This window comes from Haliotis asinina, chromosome 1 (assembly GCF_037392515.1).
Source record: "Haliotis asinina isolate JCU_RB_2024 chromosome 1, JCU_Hal_asi_v2, whole genome shotgun sequence".
In the NCBI taxonomy this organism is placed as follows: Eukaryota; Metazoa; Mollusca; class Gastropoda; order Lepetellida; family Haliotidae; genus Haliotis; species Haliotis asinina.
This window is the reverse complement of record NC_090280.1, coordinates 8,107,914-8,126,447: the sequence shown is the minus strand read 5'-3', so window position 1 is coordinate 8,126,447 and position 18,534 is coordinate 8,107,914. Positions and strand designations below refer to the sequence as shown.

The window sequence follows — 18,534 nt, the reverse complement described above, 5'->3', positions numbered from 1 at the left end:
CATTTCTTATGTAACAAAGAAGTTCCGTTGGTATCCTCAAAACAACATATGTCAAATTTGGGATTTCACTTTCTCAGTCAAGTACAAATTCTAGTACTCTTTTGGTTGAGTCCCATCCGGGATTCGAATACGCACCCTCAGAGTCAGGCACCCAATCGCCAGCACACAAACCCAGCCGCCTAGCCCGCTCAGCCACCGCGACTTCCACCTTACTGACAAAGTGAAATCCCAAATATGACATATGTTGCATTTGACCACTTTCTAAATGGCATCGGGTAATCCTCAAAACAGTTTCGGCCCATAAGTGTTTTCAGGCTGCTTGCGACACAGAGATTACATCTTTCTTGCTGTACCTCGCGTTTGATGGTATAAACCTACACGGGATAATTGCCATCATTCACTTGATGGTCAATTAATGAATTTATAACGGATATAAATAGCGGTAACACCACTAAAATTACTCGACATAGGTTCCCATCTGGTATTTCTCCAGTTTGGAGTAAATACTCCACATTGTATATTAAGGTCAGTAGTGTTTATGAGTGTAGATTTACGTAATCTATACTGAATACACCCTCTCGTAAAGTACGAGTGTAAAAACAACATCCTTCCTACAAAGAATTAACAGCCACTGCCTTGACTGATTGATTGTTGTTCATTATTGGCTCACTAATGGCGGCCATCATACAGTTAGTTGCCAGGTGTGCTCTCCCGGGTGACCAGTGAGATTATGTCAGTGTGAAAAATTCTCAAACGATGTGTCACTTTTTCGCTTATTGGAGTGTTGAAAGACACAAGACATAGAGCAGGATTATTTAGCAGCTCCAGGTGAATGGAATATCGTTCTTTTATGTGGATATTAATGGATCAATATCAAATAATGTTTTTCTTGTTTATGAATGAATAGTAATTCAAGTGATCGAAGTTACCACAGATGATGAAATATTCCATCCGCTGGATAACATAAATAGTTAAGTCTGCGTATCTTAAATAGTAAATTTAAACAGTTGGTGGGATGCATTATGGTGTGTTCAACAGACTTTAGTTCAATTAATACTGCCGTATGGCTCTGCTGTTTTGGGGAACAAGTGAATTCAGTTGTATATATGCCATCCAACATACGGCATGTCGTCTCTTTTTAGATGTAGGTCATAATACAACGAAATTAGCCGTAAGAGGTGAGATGGGTTGCTTCCCTAAACTCACAAAATACTGTATTGGATCTGTGTTATTGAAAACGCCTATAGTTTCCCAGGCCCGATAGCATTATAAGCAAATTCACAACTGGCCATTCTCCTTCAGTAAGCCATGCGATAACAAAGTTCTACAATTATTAAGTTCTTTGGATTTATCTCTTTTTGATGTGCTGCATATGTCACCAATGGATTTCATTTTTATAAAAGAGAAGTTGTTTGATATTGACTACTCTAACTTGATTACCCAAAACCCCTCTTGTACAATGGCTGTGTACATATTGTAAGAATACTGTTAAAGACGAGGTCCATTTTCTATAGAAATGTAACATATATTCCCACACGTGGCCAATTTTATGGCAAAATGCACGCTCTCTTAACCATCTGAATGTGATAACCTAGTGAATCCCTTAGTTGCTTCAGTGTTACTGATTTTTAAACGAAAAAAAACTACTATAACGTGTGATATTACACCACCCACCTTTTTTTCGTGCTATCTGTATACAGAGATATGTTTGTCTACTCATTGTTTTATGTATTTGTTACTTATGCTAAAAATGTTAAAAGAAGAAAACTACTATGTCGTATGATTTTACACCGAGATCAATATTTATGCATTGTCATATGGATCATAATTTGTCACGTAGACCTGTAAAAGCACATTGATAAATTTCATCAATGTGATTCAGAACATTCTATAAACTATGTAAACATCTGCATGACACATTAATAAAATAATCTCTCTCTCTCTCTCTCTCCCTCTCTCTCTCTCTCTCTCTCTCCCTCCCTCCAAATAGTCTATATTGTCCAAATAGTGATATTAGTGCTAACTTTCCACGCTAGTAATCTAACTGTGATATTGTAGCTGTTTTCATACCATATAAATATTCGGAAACCATGTCAGTGTTAAATGTTCTCGTCACGATATAGCTGAAACATTGCCTATGTGACGTTAAATATTAACTCACTCACTCTACATGTAGAATTAGGGCAACCGGCATTTACTTTGCCCACGGCCATATCTCTAAACCAATTGCATTTTTTAATACACGATTTTTTAATGGATGTCAACATTATAACAAGGAACACACAATTTGGGAGTATATTCACATTCTGTCATCGAGCTTTTTTGGTGTCAGTTAAGAAATTAAAGGAGTAAGGCTTTGCTTCAAAGCGTGGTGCTCTTTATTTTATAGAGGTTGACGTCCATAAAATGACTTTTGCTTTTGTGGTTCTTGCTTCTATTTAATAGTTCATAAGATTAATTTCCGAATTTCTCATTTTCAGAATGACAATCACCAACGCCGTGCCCAAGTCTTTCCTTTTACTGACACAATCCCTTTGCGGTCAGTTCCACATATTTTCTGAAATCCTATATATGCCAGTTAATGCAAATATTAGTTTTCGTTTACGATATTAACATGATATTTGATTACTAGTACTTCAAAAAACGTTATATATATGTTGCTGAAGACTTATATTCATAGTGTACAAAGACATATGGTTTACACCCTACGGTCCATTTAGGTATCCCTCTTTAAGATTATTTCAAATTTAGTAAAAGCTGATAACTTACCATCGAATTTCGAAAAAGTATAAATATATATAATCCACATTTCTGAAATGTTCTTTACAGTTTCTGCGGTACTCATCTGCTCATATCCCAACTATCTGTGGTCGTCTGGAGAGTTGATCTGTACAGGGGATGGCTTTATACACAAGTATATCAACCCCAGTGAATTTGATGTTGCTGAATGTCAACTGCCAAATGGAAAATGCGATCCTGCGAACGCATCGGCGTCTGTCATCAATAAAACTCAAACAGTCCTCAACATTACTCACATAAAAACAACAGATGCGGGAGAATGGTCATGTGCGACTAAACTTAACACTGATTCCAGATGTAATCTAACAGTTGTGAGTAAGTACTTTTTCATATTTCTGACTGTTCAGACAAAACGGGGCCAATTTCAAGCGATGCCCACGAGACATGAATATTTACTTACGTCCTTGAATCTGGTATTTGTAGTCTGAGGTCAAGATCGTTCGTATCGCTAACATAAGGAATATAGGAAAGGTATCTGTTGTGTTAGTTGTTTCATTTATTTCCAAAATAGGTTTGTGCAACAGGATATTTAGCTAACCCCGAAAGTAACATGCCCGAAAATAACATTTAAATTAAGGCCAGTTAAAATTTTCTGACAATTTCAGCGTGCTCGTGATTGAGATAAGAGTCCAACTTATGGTACATTGAGTCCCTTTCAAATAGACCTTCATCCAAGTGACATGTGGAAATGTTTGCGCTATGTATTATCGGAATGAGTTAGTTACTGCTTGTCTCCTTCAGGGGAGTCGTGAAAATATGAACTATGTCCTTGATCAAAATATAGGAATACCAGGAAGGACATTCACACCGTGAGTGCCAATATTTCCTAAAGCACGTCAGGTAGTCGATGCAAGATCTTGAAATTGTTTGGTGTTTACGTTTTGTCCCATTATCATGCCTTGATATGTATGAATTTTTACAAAGGGGAATTAGTCGCGTTTTCTCACTTCCCCTCCATCATTAATCTGGAAATCTAAAATACTTTGTTGAAATGGACAAAAATGAGATAAGGCGACGTGTTAATAAAGTCTCATTGTTTCCAGTTCTAACACTGGCTCTTCAGCATAAGAAGTGAACAACTGTACGCACGGAATCGCTCGTGTATTTTATAAGTCAGATTAATTTTTTGTGGGTACATTTCGCCTTAAGACCTACATTACAATGTTTGTGGTTACAAAATAGTATTCAAGTCACTTGAACATATGGTTACATACATGGTTACATGTATGGTTACACACAGTAAAAACATCTTTGAAATATATTGGTACAGACTTAACAGTCATAATGTTCTATTTGCTAAAACCTACCCATACTATCACGCTTTGATATTAGTTTAACCTCCAACCCCAACTGGTTGCATAGGGGTACATATATTTATACTTTTTCGAAATTCGATGGTAAGTTATCAGCTTTTACTAAATTTGAAACACTCTTAAAGAGGGATACCTAAATGGACCGTAGGGTGTAAACCATATGTCTTTGTACACTATGAATATAATTCTTCAGCAACATATATACTTGTCTTAAGAGATGACCAACTGAATTGAATCGTTATTATCTGCGTCGTACTCGATAATATCTCATACTAGCCGAAATATCTTGAATGATGACGCTTTTTTGTGTCAGTCACAGTCGATAAAAGATCTAATTCATTTAATCCACAACATTTATTTCCACTATGGTATCGTTCTATTGTTTGAATGTTTCAGAGACACCAACATGTAGCATCACCAGTAAGCAGGACACTAACTCACTTGTCCAGTACCAGGAGCTGTCCCTTACAGTGGACGTTCGAGACTACTACTGCTCCACCGCCCACAACATCTCCCTCCAGACCGGGAATGTGACAACCCTGCTGATGAAAGCTGATTCTGTACCAAGTGTCACCGATAATACTTCATCGGTAACACTAAATGTGACGGACTCCCATCTTGGCAAAGTAGGACTGGTGTTTAGATGTGACAGCAGTCAGTGGAGTGTAGAGTGTGCTGGTGTGACTAAATTCGGTTAGTTTTAACGCATCCACATGAAGCACATTACCAAGTGTATCAGCTCGTGTTGATGTAGATTCCAAATATGATATTTATAACAGAATGTCGTTGCAAAATAATGTAGCACCCATCAAAAGTATAGACTTACTAGCCTCTTACTTCAGACAGCTGTTGTAAACTAGATTTTGCAAAAATCATTCCATACCATTTAAAGGTACTGTTAAAACACGGACTCATATATGGTAAAACCAATTCGGAATGGTTAAAAAATTATTGTCCTGAGTTCAGTAAATGAGGAAAATCAGTGAAAATTGGCATTTATTTTTTCAATGAAACGTGACATCAATGCGCAGCTGTCTACATGTACGATATCTGCACATGCGTCTTAGAAATGTGATGCATGATCCTTATGCAGTTCATCTTAATTAAGTTTGCAGTTGATTTCTCCATGTTAGTGGAGAAATTATGCACACACGCACACACACACACGCGCGCACACGCACACGCACACACGCACACACACCACAAACATCTGAAGATCCTTAGGACAGACATAATTTCTTCAATTTTGACCGGTTTCACACAGTTGACGTGATCATCATAAGAGTAACTTTAGAGACTACACTTTGTGTGTAACGATATTGACGAAATATTGGATCTACCTTTATAGGAAGGTTCTGTGAAAGGTAATTCCTTAAACCGCTCAAAGACTTTATCAAGGGCTATACTTTGACCAGCTTTAGGTGTACTGTTACTTTTGTTCTTATTGAACGTCACATCTTCAGTATTTGTCATATTGAAAATGGTATACACACGCACACACACATATTGAGAGGAAGTGATTTAAGTGAGCCTAATCTTTTGATTGATGGGTTCCCATAAATACACATAATATATGATTTAATGTTTACATGATCCTTATAGCAACATATACTGAACGTCAATATTACACTATTCTGTCATCTTAGTTTAGCGCTTTTATTTAACAGCCCCAAAGAAACCAGAATGCGACATCACCAGTGACAAGGGCACAGAGACACTCACCCTGCACGGGGAAGTGACACTGACCGTGAACGTTGCTGCATATTACGATATACAAGGCTCCTACTGTTCTGGAGATACAAATTTCACACTGCAGACAGGTGAAGTCTCGCAATTACTACATGTTGGTGACCAAGGTCTTTCACCAATAACACTCAACGTGACTGAAACACACTTGGGTGGGGTAAGGCTGGTATTCAACTGTCAAGTCCAACACTGGAATCTCAGCTGCAACGGTGTGACCCGACTCCACAACAGTGAGTAATATGTGTTTCTTGAGTGAGAGATCATAAAACCACAAAAATATGCCCCGTGCCAAAACACAATAATGCTTATATGTAGCGATATCCTGTCATGGGTTACCACTATCCTGGCACTATTTGGTTCTTAATCGTATTCCATCTGAAGTATCTGAAACGTATCCTTACATCATGCCCTGAATCTAAATGATGAGTTTGACATCCATGTGTAATAAACTGGAACTATCGATAGGACGACCTCTTGTAAAAATGTCATTCCGTATAAATAAATACATAAATAGATAGTCCATTTCCATTTATTGTTTGTCGTTCCAATAAACACTACTGTGTAAGTGTACTTGCATATTGTGAGTGGGTGAGTTAAGCTTTACTTCGCGTGTAGCTATATCCCAGCAATATCACGGCGGAGGGCACCAGAGATGGGCTTCACACAATGTGTACATTGTGTATTATAAACGTCACTATACGATATAGAAAAATAATTCAAGGGTTGCATGCCAAAACGACCTAAGTCAGACTTGGTTGTTTTGGAATAATAACAGAGGTACATGCAGCTTGAGAAGTTTTTTCCGGTGATTGTAAGGGTGTTGGGGTATGATTTATAGTTTTCAAGAAAATAGCTATTAAAATCTGGTACACAGTGCCAAAATGACCTAAGTCAGACTAAGGTTGTTTTGGCTGATAACAGTCATGACTTATGTTGTTCTGGCATGGAACTGTCGTAGACTCTTCCGGAAGGAGGTAGAAAAGTCTTCCCCCGTGTGGATTCCAAGCAAACAAGCACCTCAAATTAAGGACAACTCTGGACTTAAAACAGCTTGTATAAATTATACAAAATGATAATTTATGATTAAAAATTCAACAAAATATGTGACTGAATGGTGAAATTATTAATTTAGACCTGTAAACTCCATTTTCCACTCCTGTGACTTAGGTTGTTTTGGCAGGGAATGAATCAAACATGTTAATAGGATGTTTTATTCCTACTAAATGGGTTCAAAGGATAATTAACATGGTTTGAAGCAGGAGATGAAACGTTTAAGAAATATTACATCTTTCACTTTTCAAATCTTTTGTTTTGGGGTAGTAAAATCTTGTTATTTATTTATATTTATTGCTTTTTACCCATTCTGAAGTACAATGAAAACCTCTGTTTCTTTCTTGTGACGAATGGTCTCTCTACTGCGGCTTTGAGAGAGACTTTTCAGCACTTCGAACCGACCATCTTATTCAGGAACTTAGCTACCGTTCATAGACGCTGTACAAGCCTGTCACTTTGGGCGAGATACATCTACCTCAGTCTTCAAAGATGTGTTTGCCTTTCAAGATCAGATGAACGTTATGGGTTTTCAAATTATATAATACCACTGTGTACCAATGTGGAGAAGCTTATGCTCTGTAGCGTACATGTTATCCTCGATAATGTCCGGGGTATACGTCCCGATAAAAACTCCACAAGAGTAGAAAAGATATATGGTAACATATACCCTGGAGATTATTGAGGATGCATACATGTATGCTCATTGCAGTCATTGCATGTACTAAAAAAAGCTTACAAATGAGTAAGAATACACTCAGGTAATTAGAATATACTGGAGTAAGAATATACTGAAGAAATAAGATTATCCTGAAATAATCACAATATACTGAAGGAGTAAGAATATACTGGAGGAGTAGGGATACACCTAGGAATCAAAATACACTGGAGGAATAAGAACATACTGGGGGAATAAGAATATACGGGAGGAGTAGGGATACACTGGAGGAGTAAGAATATACTGGAGGAGTAAGAATATACCGGAGGAGTAGGGATACACTGGCGGAGTAAGAATATACTGGAGGAGTAAGAATATACTGGAGGAGTACGGATACACTGGAGGAGTAAGAATATACTGGAGGAATCAAAATATACTGGAGGAATCAAAATATGCTGGCGGAGTAAGAATATACTGGAGGAGTAAGAATATACGAGAGGAGTAGGGATACACTGGAGGAGTAAGAATATACTGGAGGAGTAGGGGTGCACTGGAGGAGTAAGAATATACTGGAGGAGTAAGAATATACTGGAGGAGTAGGGATACACTGGAGGAGTAAGAATACACTGGAGGAGTAAGAATGCACTGAGTAAGAATACATTGATGGATTAACACTACACTGAAGAAGTACGAACACACTGACGAAGTAAACTTACACCCCGACAGTTTGTGTCCCTCGAAAAAATAACAAGTCGTTCTCTATAAATTCTTGTCTTTCAGCGAAATATTAAATTTACAATGTAAATGCAAGAATTCAGTCAATCTTTGATAACTGATGCACTTCAGGATTCGTATTTGTTATTGTTTATTCACCTTACTGCTATCGAGTGCATGTCCACAATATATCACATTAGGATTGCATGCCCATACCAGGACCTATTCTATTGTCATTATTATCATTTAGCATTGAAATAGAATAATATGTATAGTTACCATCACAATCAGGGTAATTTACACTGAATTAATCAAATTAGTTAAGTATATTAGTGACTTAGTTTATTTTGGCAAGCAACTTTTGTGACTTAGGTTGTTTTGCCATGGAAACTTGTGCTGACTTAGGTCATTTTGGCAGGTAATGAAGAAGTCAAAAATGCAATAAATGTTGAAATATTAATGGAAACTCGTGTAACGACTCACAATCCTTCATTGTATGTTTCATGTTATGAGTTAAGCCTATTTCCGCCTCCATATCTATAGTAAAACTGAAATACTGTTTTTCGTCTCTCCTGTAAAGTTGCAAAAAATGACTTAGGTTGTTTTGGCATGCAACCCTTCAATTTGTATCATTCACACCTACATGTTAATATTACGATTATGTGAATGATATAAACCATTTTCAATATCAAACAGTTATTTTTACCATGCACATACTAGAAATATCGTAGCCTCAGAACTGTTCGATGCCCAAGTACTATGACTGTATTCATTGTGTATGAGTAACACAGCAATCTGACTCAACATGTCCTTCCAACATTAGGACACAACGCTGGCTTTTTCACTGCGGATGCGTGTATTAGTTCGAAAAACATATTTTCATGTCGTGACTTTAATTACAACAATTCACTAACACGTTTCATTTCAATCGTTGTCCATTTACAAAACAATGTATATTTATTACTTTGCCGTTATCACAAGTTCTTGCCGTCTTTCGATCGACTGCACGGTCGCGTGTTCCAATTTCTGCATATGCCGGCGGCGGGTGGTTGTCGGGTGACAGCTGAGTGTAACAGATGTTTATACTCCTTAACATTGCCACGGGTTGCTCTCGTCGTGTTGATCATATTTTCCACATTTCATCTCATATCACTTTTGGGTCTAACTGAAATTATATATCATGCTCTTGCTTAAACTTCCCCTATGTTACAGAAAGAAAACCACTGGACCAAGTAGCGACACCCTCAGTGCTAATCATTTCTGCTTCTGTAGTTGGCAGCCTGGTTCTAATCGTCGTCGTCGCCATTGTCATCGTGTTTGTCGTTAAGAGAAAGGTAAATCGAATAAAACAACGCTCGTCAGTTCAATCTTGTTCGCCTCCATACATAACTGTGGGGCAACCCACAAGTGCTGCTTATGCTGCCGTGGAAGTGAATAACTCCATACGACTACCATCTGGTCCAGGTCGATCCCACAAGGTAGATGTGATCGATGCAGGAGGTTATGCTAGTGTCGCAGATGTCGTCACTAACGGTGAACACACATCTCCTTGGCCACCAAGGGATGAATCTGATGAATTATCTGCACCATCTGCAGATAGGCTTAAGAAGGAGATAGGTGTCATTGTACAGAAGATTGTCCCAGAAGATGATCAAGCATGTGTTAATGAACTGTATGCCTCTGTAAACAAGCTGGAGTATACGACTACAAAGAGTGATACTACATCAGTATGATAAGTCATCATTTTATTGCATCAACAGTATGATTTGTTCTGTTTCAAGTTTCGGAATTCAATTAAATTTCACTCTAGTTCATCTTTTTGCTACTGAATTGACGGGCGGTGAGATAGCCTAGTGGTTATAAGTTTTTTCGTCACGCCGAAGACCAGGGTTCGTTTCCCCAAAATCTGAGAAGCCCATTTCTGATGTCGCCCGCCGTGGTATTGCTGGAATATTGCGAGGTTAGATAGGGACATGGTTTCATTACTCTGTAGGTATAGTCATGGAATGAAAAGCCACACCGTGTAAGATTGTAGGTACAGTGAAATACGTTGGGAATTCCTCATGATGTAAATAATGTCAGTTATTCTGGTTACCAATACTTGGCCATATACATGGGTCAGATTGTTTCTTCACTGTACACGCGTACATATGTAGGTGTAGATATATGTCATGTGTTGTCAGTATAGACTACACACTAACCAGAGACCCCAATGCTGTGATCAGGGGTGACTTCATGAATCGTGTGGTTAGGTTCGTTGATTGCCAGCCAAAGTAGCGGACAGCTGTTGAAATTACGAAAGTTGTTTTCGTAATATCAGTTAACTGGATAGATAACCGGTATCAGGGTCAAAAATGAACGAACGACCTGCTCTTTTGTAGTTTTATAGTCTGTGATTGTCCGTCACAGCACCTTGCACAACACCTGATATGGTAGTGAACACCAGTGAAGAAGATATAAGTGTCTGAAGTGGGATGGTCCTTAGCAATACATACAAACGTAAGAGTTGGGGATGCATCTGTGTAGGGTGTATAGTGGGGTGGGGGTGGATAGTGAGTCCTCACGCAAGACAGGACACGTTCTTGGAAGGAAACAATTTACGTTGTTTAAACAGTATACGTTTTGAGTCACTCGCGTCATACTTAGGGAATAGCTATTTCGTTACGAACTAAGAAAATATACTGACCCGTAAAAGAAACGCACGTTCATTTTATTGCAAACATTCAGTTCAATACTTTTCTCGCAGTAAAGCATATTAAACTATTATCAAACCACGGTCACCACGATGACTTTAATGTTGTTTCCGTTTTTTCTTGGTGAAATTGCGCAAACGCGACCTTAGTGATGCAATTTTGCTTTTTGCATGACATTTTCGTGCTGCTCACAAAACATGTGCTTTTCGTGCTTGATGGGCCCTTTATAAGGTACGCCATTCAGAAACATCGCACATTACCAAATGTAACGGGGGATAGCTGAGAAAAGATGCGAAGTCTAACTCAATAGCAAAGAGGGGTCGCCATTGGGATGTTGCAGGCCGGATCCACAGCAACTGCGGTCGCCAGGCACTTCCAATGTCACATTGCGACAATCACAAGGCTCTCGGCAAGGAATCAACAGACGGGAAATATTCAGGATCGACCAAGATCTGGACGGCCGAGAGTAACAACGCCAACTCAAGATGGCCACATCCGGGTTACTCGTAACCGACAACAAAGAGCGACGCAGACGGCTTTAACCATCCAAGGACCACGTCACCACATCTCTGCAGACACCGTTCGTCGTCGACTGAGGGCAGCAGGCATCAGATGTCGACGTACTTATGTAAGGCCGATTTTAGCGTCACCGCCAACAACGCTTGCAGTGGGCCAGACAACATCAACGATGGTCAACAATTGCAGTGTCAACAATTGAGGAATCCAGGTTCAACATGTCTCACGCCGACGGCCGAGTACGTGTATGGAGACGACGCCAACGTTGCGTTGTGGAGGCTGACCGCTGGGCAGGAGGAAGTCTGATGGTCTGGGGAGGCTTCAGCTACCACCACAGAACACCACCTGTGTTTCGTCAACGTGTGACTGCTGTCGTTTACAGAGATCAAGTTCCCAACAACACGTTGTACCCCTTTTCCAAGCACAGCGTCCTCCCCAAATCTTCCAGCAAGACAATGCTCGTCCCCACACGGCACGGGTCTCCATGGACTTTCTGAGAGCTAACAGCATTCCTGTGCTGCCCTGACCCTCTCTGTCCCCCGATATGGCACCGATAGAACACGTGCGGGAAGAAATTGGAAGAAGAATGCACACAGCTGGTCCACCTCAAAACCTGAGGGATTCGGAAGCACGGTTGACAAGGGAATGGAATCAACTGCCACAAGCCTTCTTCCAGAGACTTGTTGACTCGATTAGACGTCGCTGTACTGCCTCTGTCGACAGCAATGGCGGTCACACACGTTACTGATTACGAGACTCTGTTTTGTCATTTTTACTGTTTATGGGTGCTTATGTTTTTGTTACCAGAGATGAATTTTCCATCAGAAATCATGCACCATTTCATCAACAATCATGTGTCTGTTGTTTTTTCAATTAATTAAGGTTATGAGTACCCAAGATAGCAGTGTAAGATTTTTGAAAACCGACTTGCGTTTCTTTTGCGGTTCAGTATAGTTCCTATAAAGTGCCTGCAAGAATTACTAGAGCTTGTAGTATTCAACGACTAAAAGGATGGGGTGGCAGCCGTGACGGTTTTGCTGAGCGTGTATCTCAATGATATACATCAAGCGATGTCTACTTTTTCTCTTACGGACTGGGCAGACCAATACTTGAATATTGTGTTTTGGGGAGATTCCTGCAGTACTGCTTAACACTTTCCACTGTAAACGATTCCAGAAAGAGACGAAACCTCCAGAACAATGGATCTGGATGTCAAACACCTGCTCCTAACATCCTAACATAAGTATCACTCTTTCGTAATTACTGTCTTGCCTGTGCTTGAAAATCAACTTATTATATATTTGCAGAAATGCACAAGAGATGGGACATGATACTGCAATATGAAGCAATTTGGTAAAGCTCCACGTGTGTTTTTTAGCTCGGCATGTCATCTCTTTGTATGTATTGGAAGTATATGTAGTAGGTTTACATTTAGTGGTATATATACTGAGTTGATTCCGACGAAGGTTACTATGGGTGTCCATGCACGAAGCTTTAGACGTAACGTACTGTAGTGCTGACTCCTCTCTCCACACTTTACGAAACCCTTATCAACCTCTATATGTTTACTGTCGTCCATAAGGCAACTATACCCGGAACAGAATGGACCATGGCCCTCATAAATCTGGAGATTCGAAAAGACTTCATCAGTGTTGAACTTGTGAGCCAACCCACCCGACTAAATATATCCAGTGAATTATATCCGTTGAAGGTGTAAATTACTAAATGAATGACATTCTGCCATTATGTAATCCGAGTAGGAAACTTACGTATTTGTTTTGCAATGTACATAAATCATCATCAGTGGAACATGTTTGGATTTTTCTCCTCATGTTGGATTCCCTTCCTTTTAAGTGGCAGTCAAATGGATCCAGCGCTTTACCTGTTCGAGTAGATTGATATGTCTGTTATGAGAATAGCTGTACCTCTTCGTAATGATCAAAGTCTGTCTGCTTTGACAACCCTAAACCCTTCAGGCGTGCTCTGTTTGTTTGGGTTAGGGTAGGTTTGCTTTTGTTGGTATTGTTGATGTTTGGTATTTTAGATGTTGTATTATGACCGTGTCTTAATACGTGCGTTAGCCGAGTAACCAGTAATGAGTCAAATGTATTGTTATAGATATAACACACGTGATTATGCGAGGCATAACATTATTTAACGGGGGAATGTACATGTGGGGAGGTCTGATGAATGAACATGTGCAATAATTTCCATTAAGAGACGCTGGCATGGAACGAACATGATAATATGTAGCTAAAGTAATATGGTCACTAAAATATTATTTGGATTCTGGATTAGAGTTTTCGGTATCGCGGGGTTTAGCGGATCTATGCTGGTTGTTACATGCGTCGTACTGCAACTTTTGCCTGAAGCCATGAAATCCTTATAATAAAATCAATAACTGAATTACTTCGAGACTCAATTATCTGTTAACATGTTTTAACGTGAAGGGTCAAACGAAAACTCTCTATAAATAAAATCGAACGTTTCATGGAAACTAGTACACTGCACCTCACGTTTTCTGTTTTGGTAGAGTTTTCTTTTTCATTAATTTTTAATCCCTTATCATACTGCACTATATACTAAACCACATGAGACTGTCTTCGAACTCAATACATGACATTCTCTGCACATACCAAAGAAAGCATTGTGCAATGATTGCACAATTGGTTCTCTCCCAGAGTGCACAAATGAAAACGTCCATTAGGGTAATTGCTTCTTATTACCTTGCACTGTACTGAGTTGATGAAACGAGTACTTGTTGTTTTTGATACTGCTGAATTGTAGGTACATAAGTAGAAGAGGAAGAGTGTTTAGCGAGGATTTCACACAGTTTATTCGCAATATCTGATTTATCAGTAAGTAACTGATCGCCATGTTTAAGATGATGGACAGCAGATTTAGTACCCTTACCTTTAATTTTCTGGACCATGTTCCATACCTTGGACATGGGTGTCCGAGAATTTATTTAGGATACATAATTTTGCCAAGATTGGCGTTTGTTCTGTTTAAAAGTACGCCATGCTTTAGCATTTAAAATTTTAAATTTATTTAAATTATGCACCATAGGATGGCGACGGAAATAATGTTCTGCTTTTTTCCTTGCCTTCCTAGCTTGTTTGCACTCGTCGTTGAACCATGGTTTTCGAATATGTGGAACTGCAGAGGACTTTGGTATACACTCATCAGCTATGGAATTCAGTTCCTCAGAAAAAACATTTAATAGCATCAGGAACGGCAATAAAACGCTCGGGTTTAAGTTTTTTCAGCACACAGTGTTCATATAAAGCCCAGTTAGCCTTTGTAAAATTCCGCCTTGATGATGGTTGAACATCAGATGGAGTTACAGCTTTTAATATAGTAGGAAAATGGTCACTTCCACAGAGGTCATCGTGGACTGACCAATCGAATTCATTTAATAGTTCTGAATTTGTAAGTGACAAGTAGAGAGCAGAATAAGTCCCTGTCCCAGGGTGTGAATATGTGTTGGAACCATATATTTATATTTACACTACCCCAGAGTGGGTTGTGCCCATTTAAAACTCCCATTATAATACAGGGCTTCGGGAGTTGGTCATATAGAGCTTGAAGATGGCAAAATATAGAGGGAACATAGCGTAGCGTAATTCTCACTGCAACAGCTTGCATATTAGTATTAAGTGAAACGGGGCTTTGAATAACGTTTTGTCTGACTAGAATGGATGATCCGCCAGTGGCCCTATCACCCGGAGGTGAAAAACAATCATACGCATTAAATTGACGAAGGTCAAATGTATCTGTTTGTTTTAAATATGTCTCTTGGAGACATAACGCTGAAGGTGTAAAATCTTGGACTAATAGCTGTAATTCATGTAAATTAGTCCTCAATCCTCTGCAGTTCCACTGTACAATATTATTGGAATAAACTATCTTTTGGGGGGATTTATTGGGGATCTACCCCGCACTCTTTTGGAGGGCGACAAGCTATGTGCCCTAGAATGGACGTTTTCAGAAACGTCCATGTCTTCAAGAGACCCATATTTATTGAACAATTGAATTTTGTTCTGTGATCCTTTAGGAGCTCTGCCACTTTGTTGTTTTGAAGCATCAGGCTTCGGCTTTGGTTTACTTTTCACCGTTTGTTGACTATCAGATGTCGATTGAGACTTTGAGTGTGACTGAGATGATGATTTGTGATCAGAAGACCTTGAGGTACTAGGAAGTGATTCCTCAGTCTGTGATGATATAGCAGTGTACAAATGCTGTGGAGAATCGCAATTTACCCAATTCAAGGTAGTTTGGCAGCCTGTGGTTGATGTTGTTTTAGAGCTAGAACCTGATGATGTTTTTGCTACTGATGCATAACTTTCTATAAGATCAGATCTCTTTACCAGTTTTTTGGCCTCAGAAAAAGAGATATTTTGAGTAAAGTTTATTTTTTTGATCTCCGTTTGCTCTTTCCAAATAGGACACTGTTTAGAAAATGATGAATGGTCGCCTGAGCAATTGGTGCATTTTTTATAATCGCTGTCACGATCTTCTGTTGTGTGTGTCTTCTCACCACAGTGAGCACACACAACAGACAATGTGCAAGTATTTACACCGTGTCCATATTTCTGGCATTTAAAACTCCTTAGCGGGTTGGGGATGTACGTATCAACTTGTATGTTGCAGTAGCCTGCCTTCACTGATTTCGGAGCATTTGGACATGAGAAAGTAAACAGATACGTATTTGTTTTGACGGTTTCGTTGTTTCTGCGAGTTGAAAAGCTCTTGACATATAGTACACCTTGATCCTTCATTTCAGATCCTATATCAAGTTCCGACATGTCATCAAACAATCGATCTCTATCTCTCACGATATCTTCACTTGTATTCAAGATTTTGTGTGCAGAAACCGTGACGGGAATACCCACGAAAGATTTAATATTCATCAGATTTGTTGCTTGCTCCTTTTTCCCGCACTCGACTAGCAGAGCACCCGAACGTAAGCGTCTTATGTTCTTCACGTCCCCAGCAATGCCTTGAATACCTTTGGATACAGCAAAGGGGTTCAACTTCAAAGGTGTCTTCTCAGGAGTCTCAATCACAATTAAACGTGGCCAATACTCAATCCATGTAGACGGTCTATGGTCAGTATCAACAGGGTCAATATCAAGTGGACGTTTTGTTTTTTTGTAGGGCGTTTCATACGCCATGGTTAGTGTAATACGGTTCATCATCCGAGCTCCCCACCCACCACAAGGACAATGCTAAAGCAAGCGGGCCTCCAGCTTACAGCCCCAAGGATACCCGGATGATATACTCCAGCAGAAGAATTAGAAATAATTAATCTACCAGATTGGCCCATGAGCCACCGCCTTCTGGGCATAAGACTCTAGGCAAAAGTTCAGAACTTCAAAAATGCATTTTAAATTTCGAAAAGCTGAATGAACAAATAGGCCAAGACCGAAAGGAAAAATCCAAATAAAATTTGTGCAATGATATATATACTTCATGCACAGAGCTTGGCATGACCAGCCGATTGGTCGAACCGGGCCCATTCAACCACCGTCTAGGTTAAGTCAGGGCCAAAGTGGTGTGTTGGGCAATGGAACACAGTTAAAAGCCCCAGTGCCCTCAACCACCAGGATCCCGTCCTCCCCCGACACTGGACGCAACCCACGGCAAACGGGTTGGTGGACCAAATATCCCCCCGGGTCCACTACGGGGGTGTCGGCGAGCTCTTGGCGTTACCCAGCACCCACCACGAGGAGGTGGCTCGCCACGGGTGCCTAAACTGATTTGAACACGAGTCACTCTTCTTACCATCCTAATATGCTTTTGAGAGTATGGGGTATGTCACAACACATGTGTGACTATGCATGCGAATGAGCGGTCACATGTTGTAAACCGGTAACATTTAATGAGGAAGGATATATCTCAAAATACCTAATGTTAACATGTCACTATGAGATAGGAAACTAACTTTCCTCAGAAATATTGATCCTAATTTGAATGATAACGACTCTTTAGGATTGCTTTGTAATTACACGCTGAATATGTGACATGGGAATATATTCATAACCTGCACTTGCATGTGCTTACACTAAAATTGGCGCAAACCACAATTTTCGGTGCAGGTGTTAGGTGTGGGTGTATAAATTACTTGCCTTTTTGTAAATGACAACTGACGCTCACTGTTTATCCATATAATGGTATCACTTCATAAATGGGCATAAATTAGCAACCTCAGGAAGCTGAATGTTTCTATGTTTGTTTCTTGTTGGGTTAACAGGTATCTGAACTAACAGTACGCCCCCCTTCTGGAGGAAGTGAGCAGCAATCTGTGCACAATGTTGCAGTCAACTCGGAAGGATCTGCCTCTGGTAATAGCCAATACGTCCATGCACTGCGTGTTCATTTTGGGTGCAAATCAGGTATTGTAGGTGTCACCTTGGAATCATATAACAGAATCATCACACGCGATAGGTCACAGAAATATATATGTTCAATCGGTCTGCAGACAAATCCCCTGTTGACAAAATCCCCCCAGGGAAAAACAACAACCTTGGACCCCCTTAGGACAAAAAACAACAACACGTAGAACAAGAAAACCGAATTAATAATGAAGGAAAAAAACTATTTAGCCGGCATCACACTTACAATGAAAAATAGCAAAAATTGGATTTTTAATTCAATACGTATACGAGACAGACAGACAGATGACAACCTTTACGTTATGGTATCAAGGAGTATGCCTCTCTAGTTCCTGGAATATCACAAAAGCCAGCTATATTGTCACTAATAAAGGTGTATATCACACTGTAGTGTTCACATCACACTTGTTTCTACAAGTTTTTTTTATCTGGCCTCATTGACTGATTATATACATACAGGGTTTCAGTACATCTAATTATCACTTCACATGCTGTATATCACTCTTCTGTGTTCATATCTCAGTGTTTGGGGATTTTGCCCAAAGGTTCTTATTTATTTTAGGGGGATTTGTTTCCTAATTGGTTTTGCCTTGAGGGTTTTTTGTCCAAAATGGTTTTGTTCGACAATCGCTCCGTCGTTCTAGTAC

The 18,534-nt window shown here is 39.6% G+C and overlaps 1 protein-coding gene across 1 annotated transcript; it reads left to right on the top strand.

Moving 5' to 3' along the window:
• The first annotated feature begins 2,481 nt into the window (after window positions 1–2,481).
• LOC137287405 (uncharacterized) lies at window positions 2,482–10,013 on the top strand. Its single transcript, XM_067819708.1, has 5 exons — window positions 2,482–2,539; window positions 2,830–3,114; window positions 4,509–4,805; window positions 5,780–6,088; window positions 9,493–10,013. The coding sequence occupies exons 1-5, from the start codon at window positions 2,482–2,484 to the stop codon at window positions 10,011–10,013; spliced, it is 1,470 nt and encodes a 489-aa protein (XP_067675809.1).
• Window positions 10,014–18,534: the final 8,521 nt, after the last annotated feature.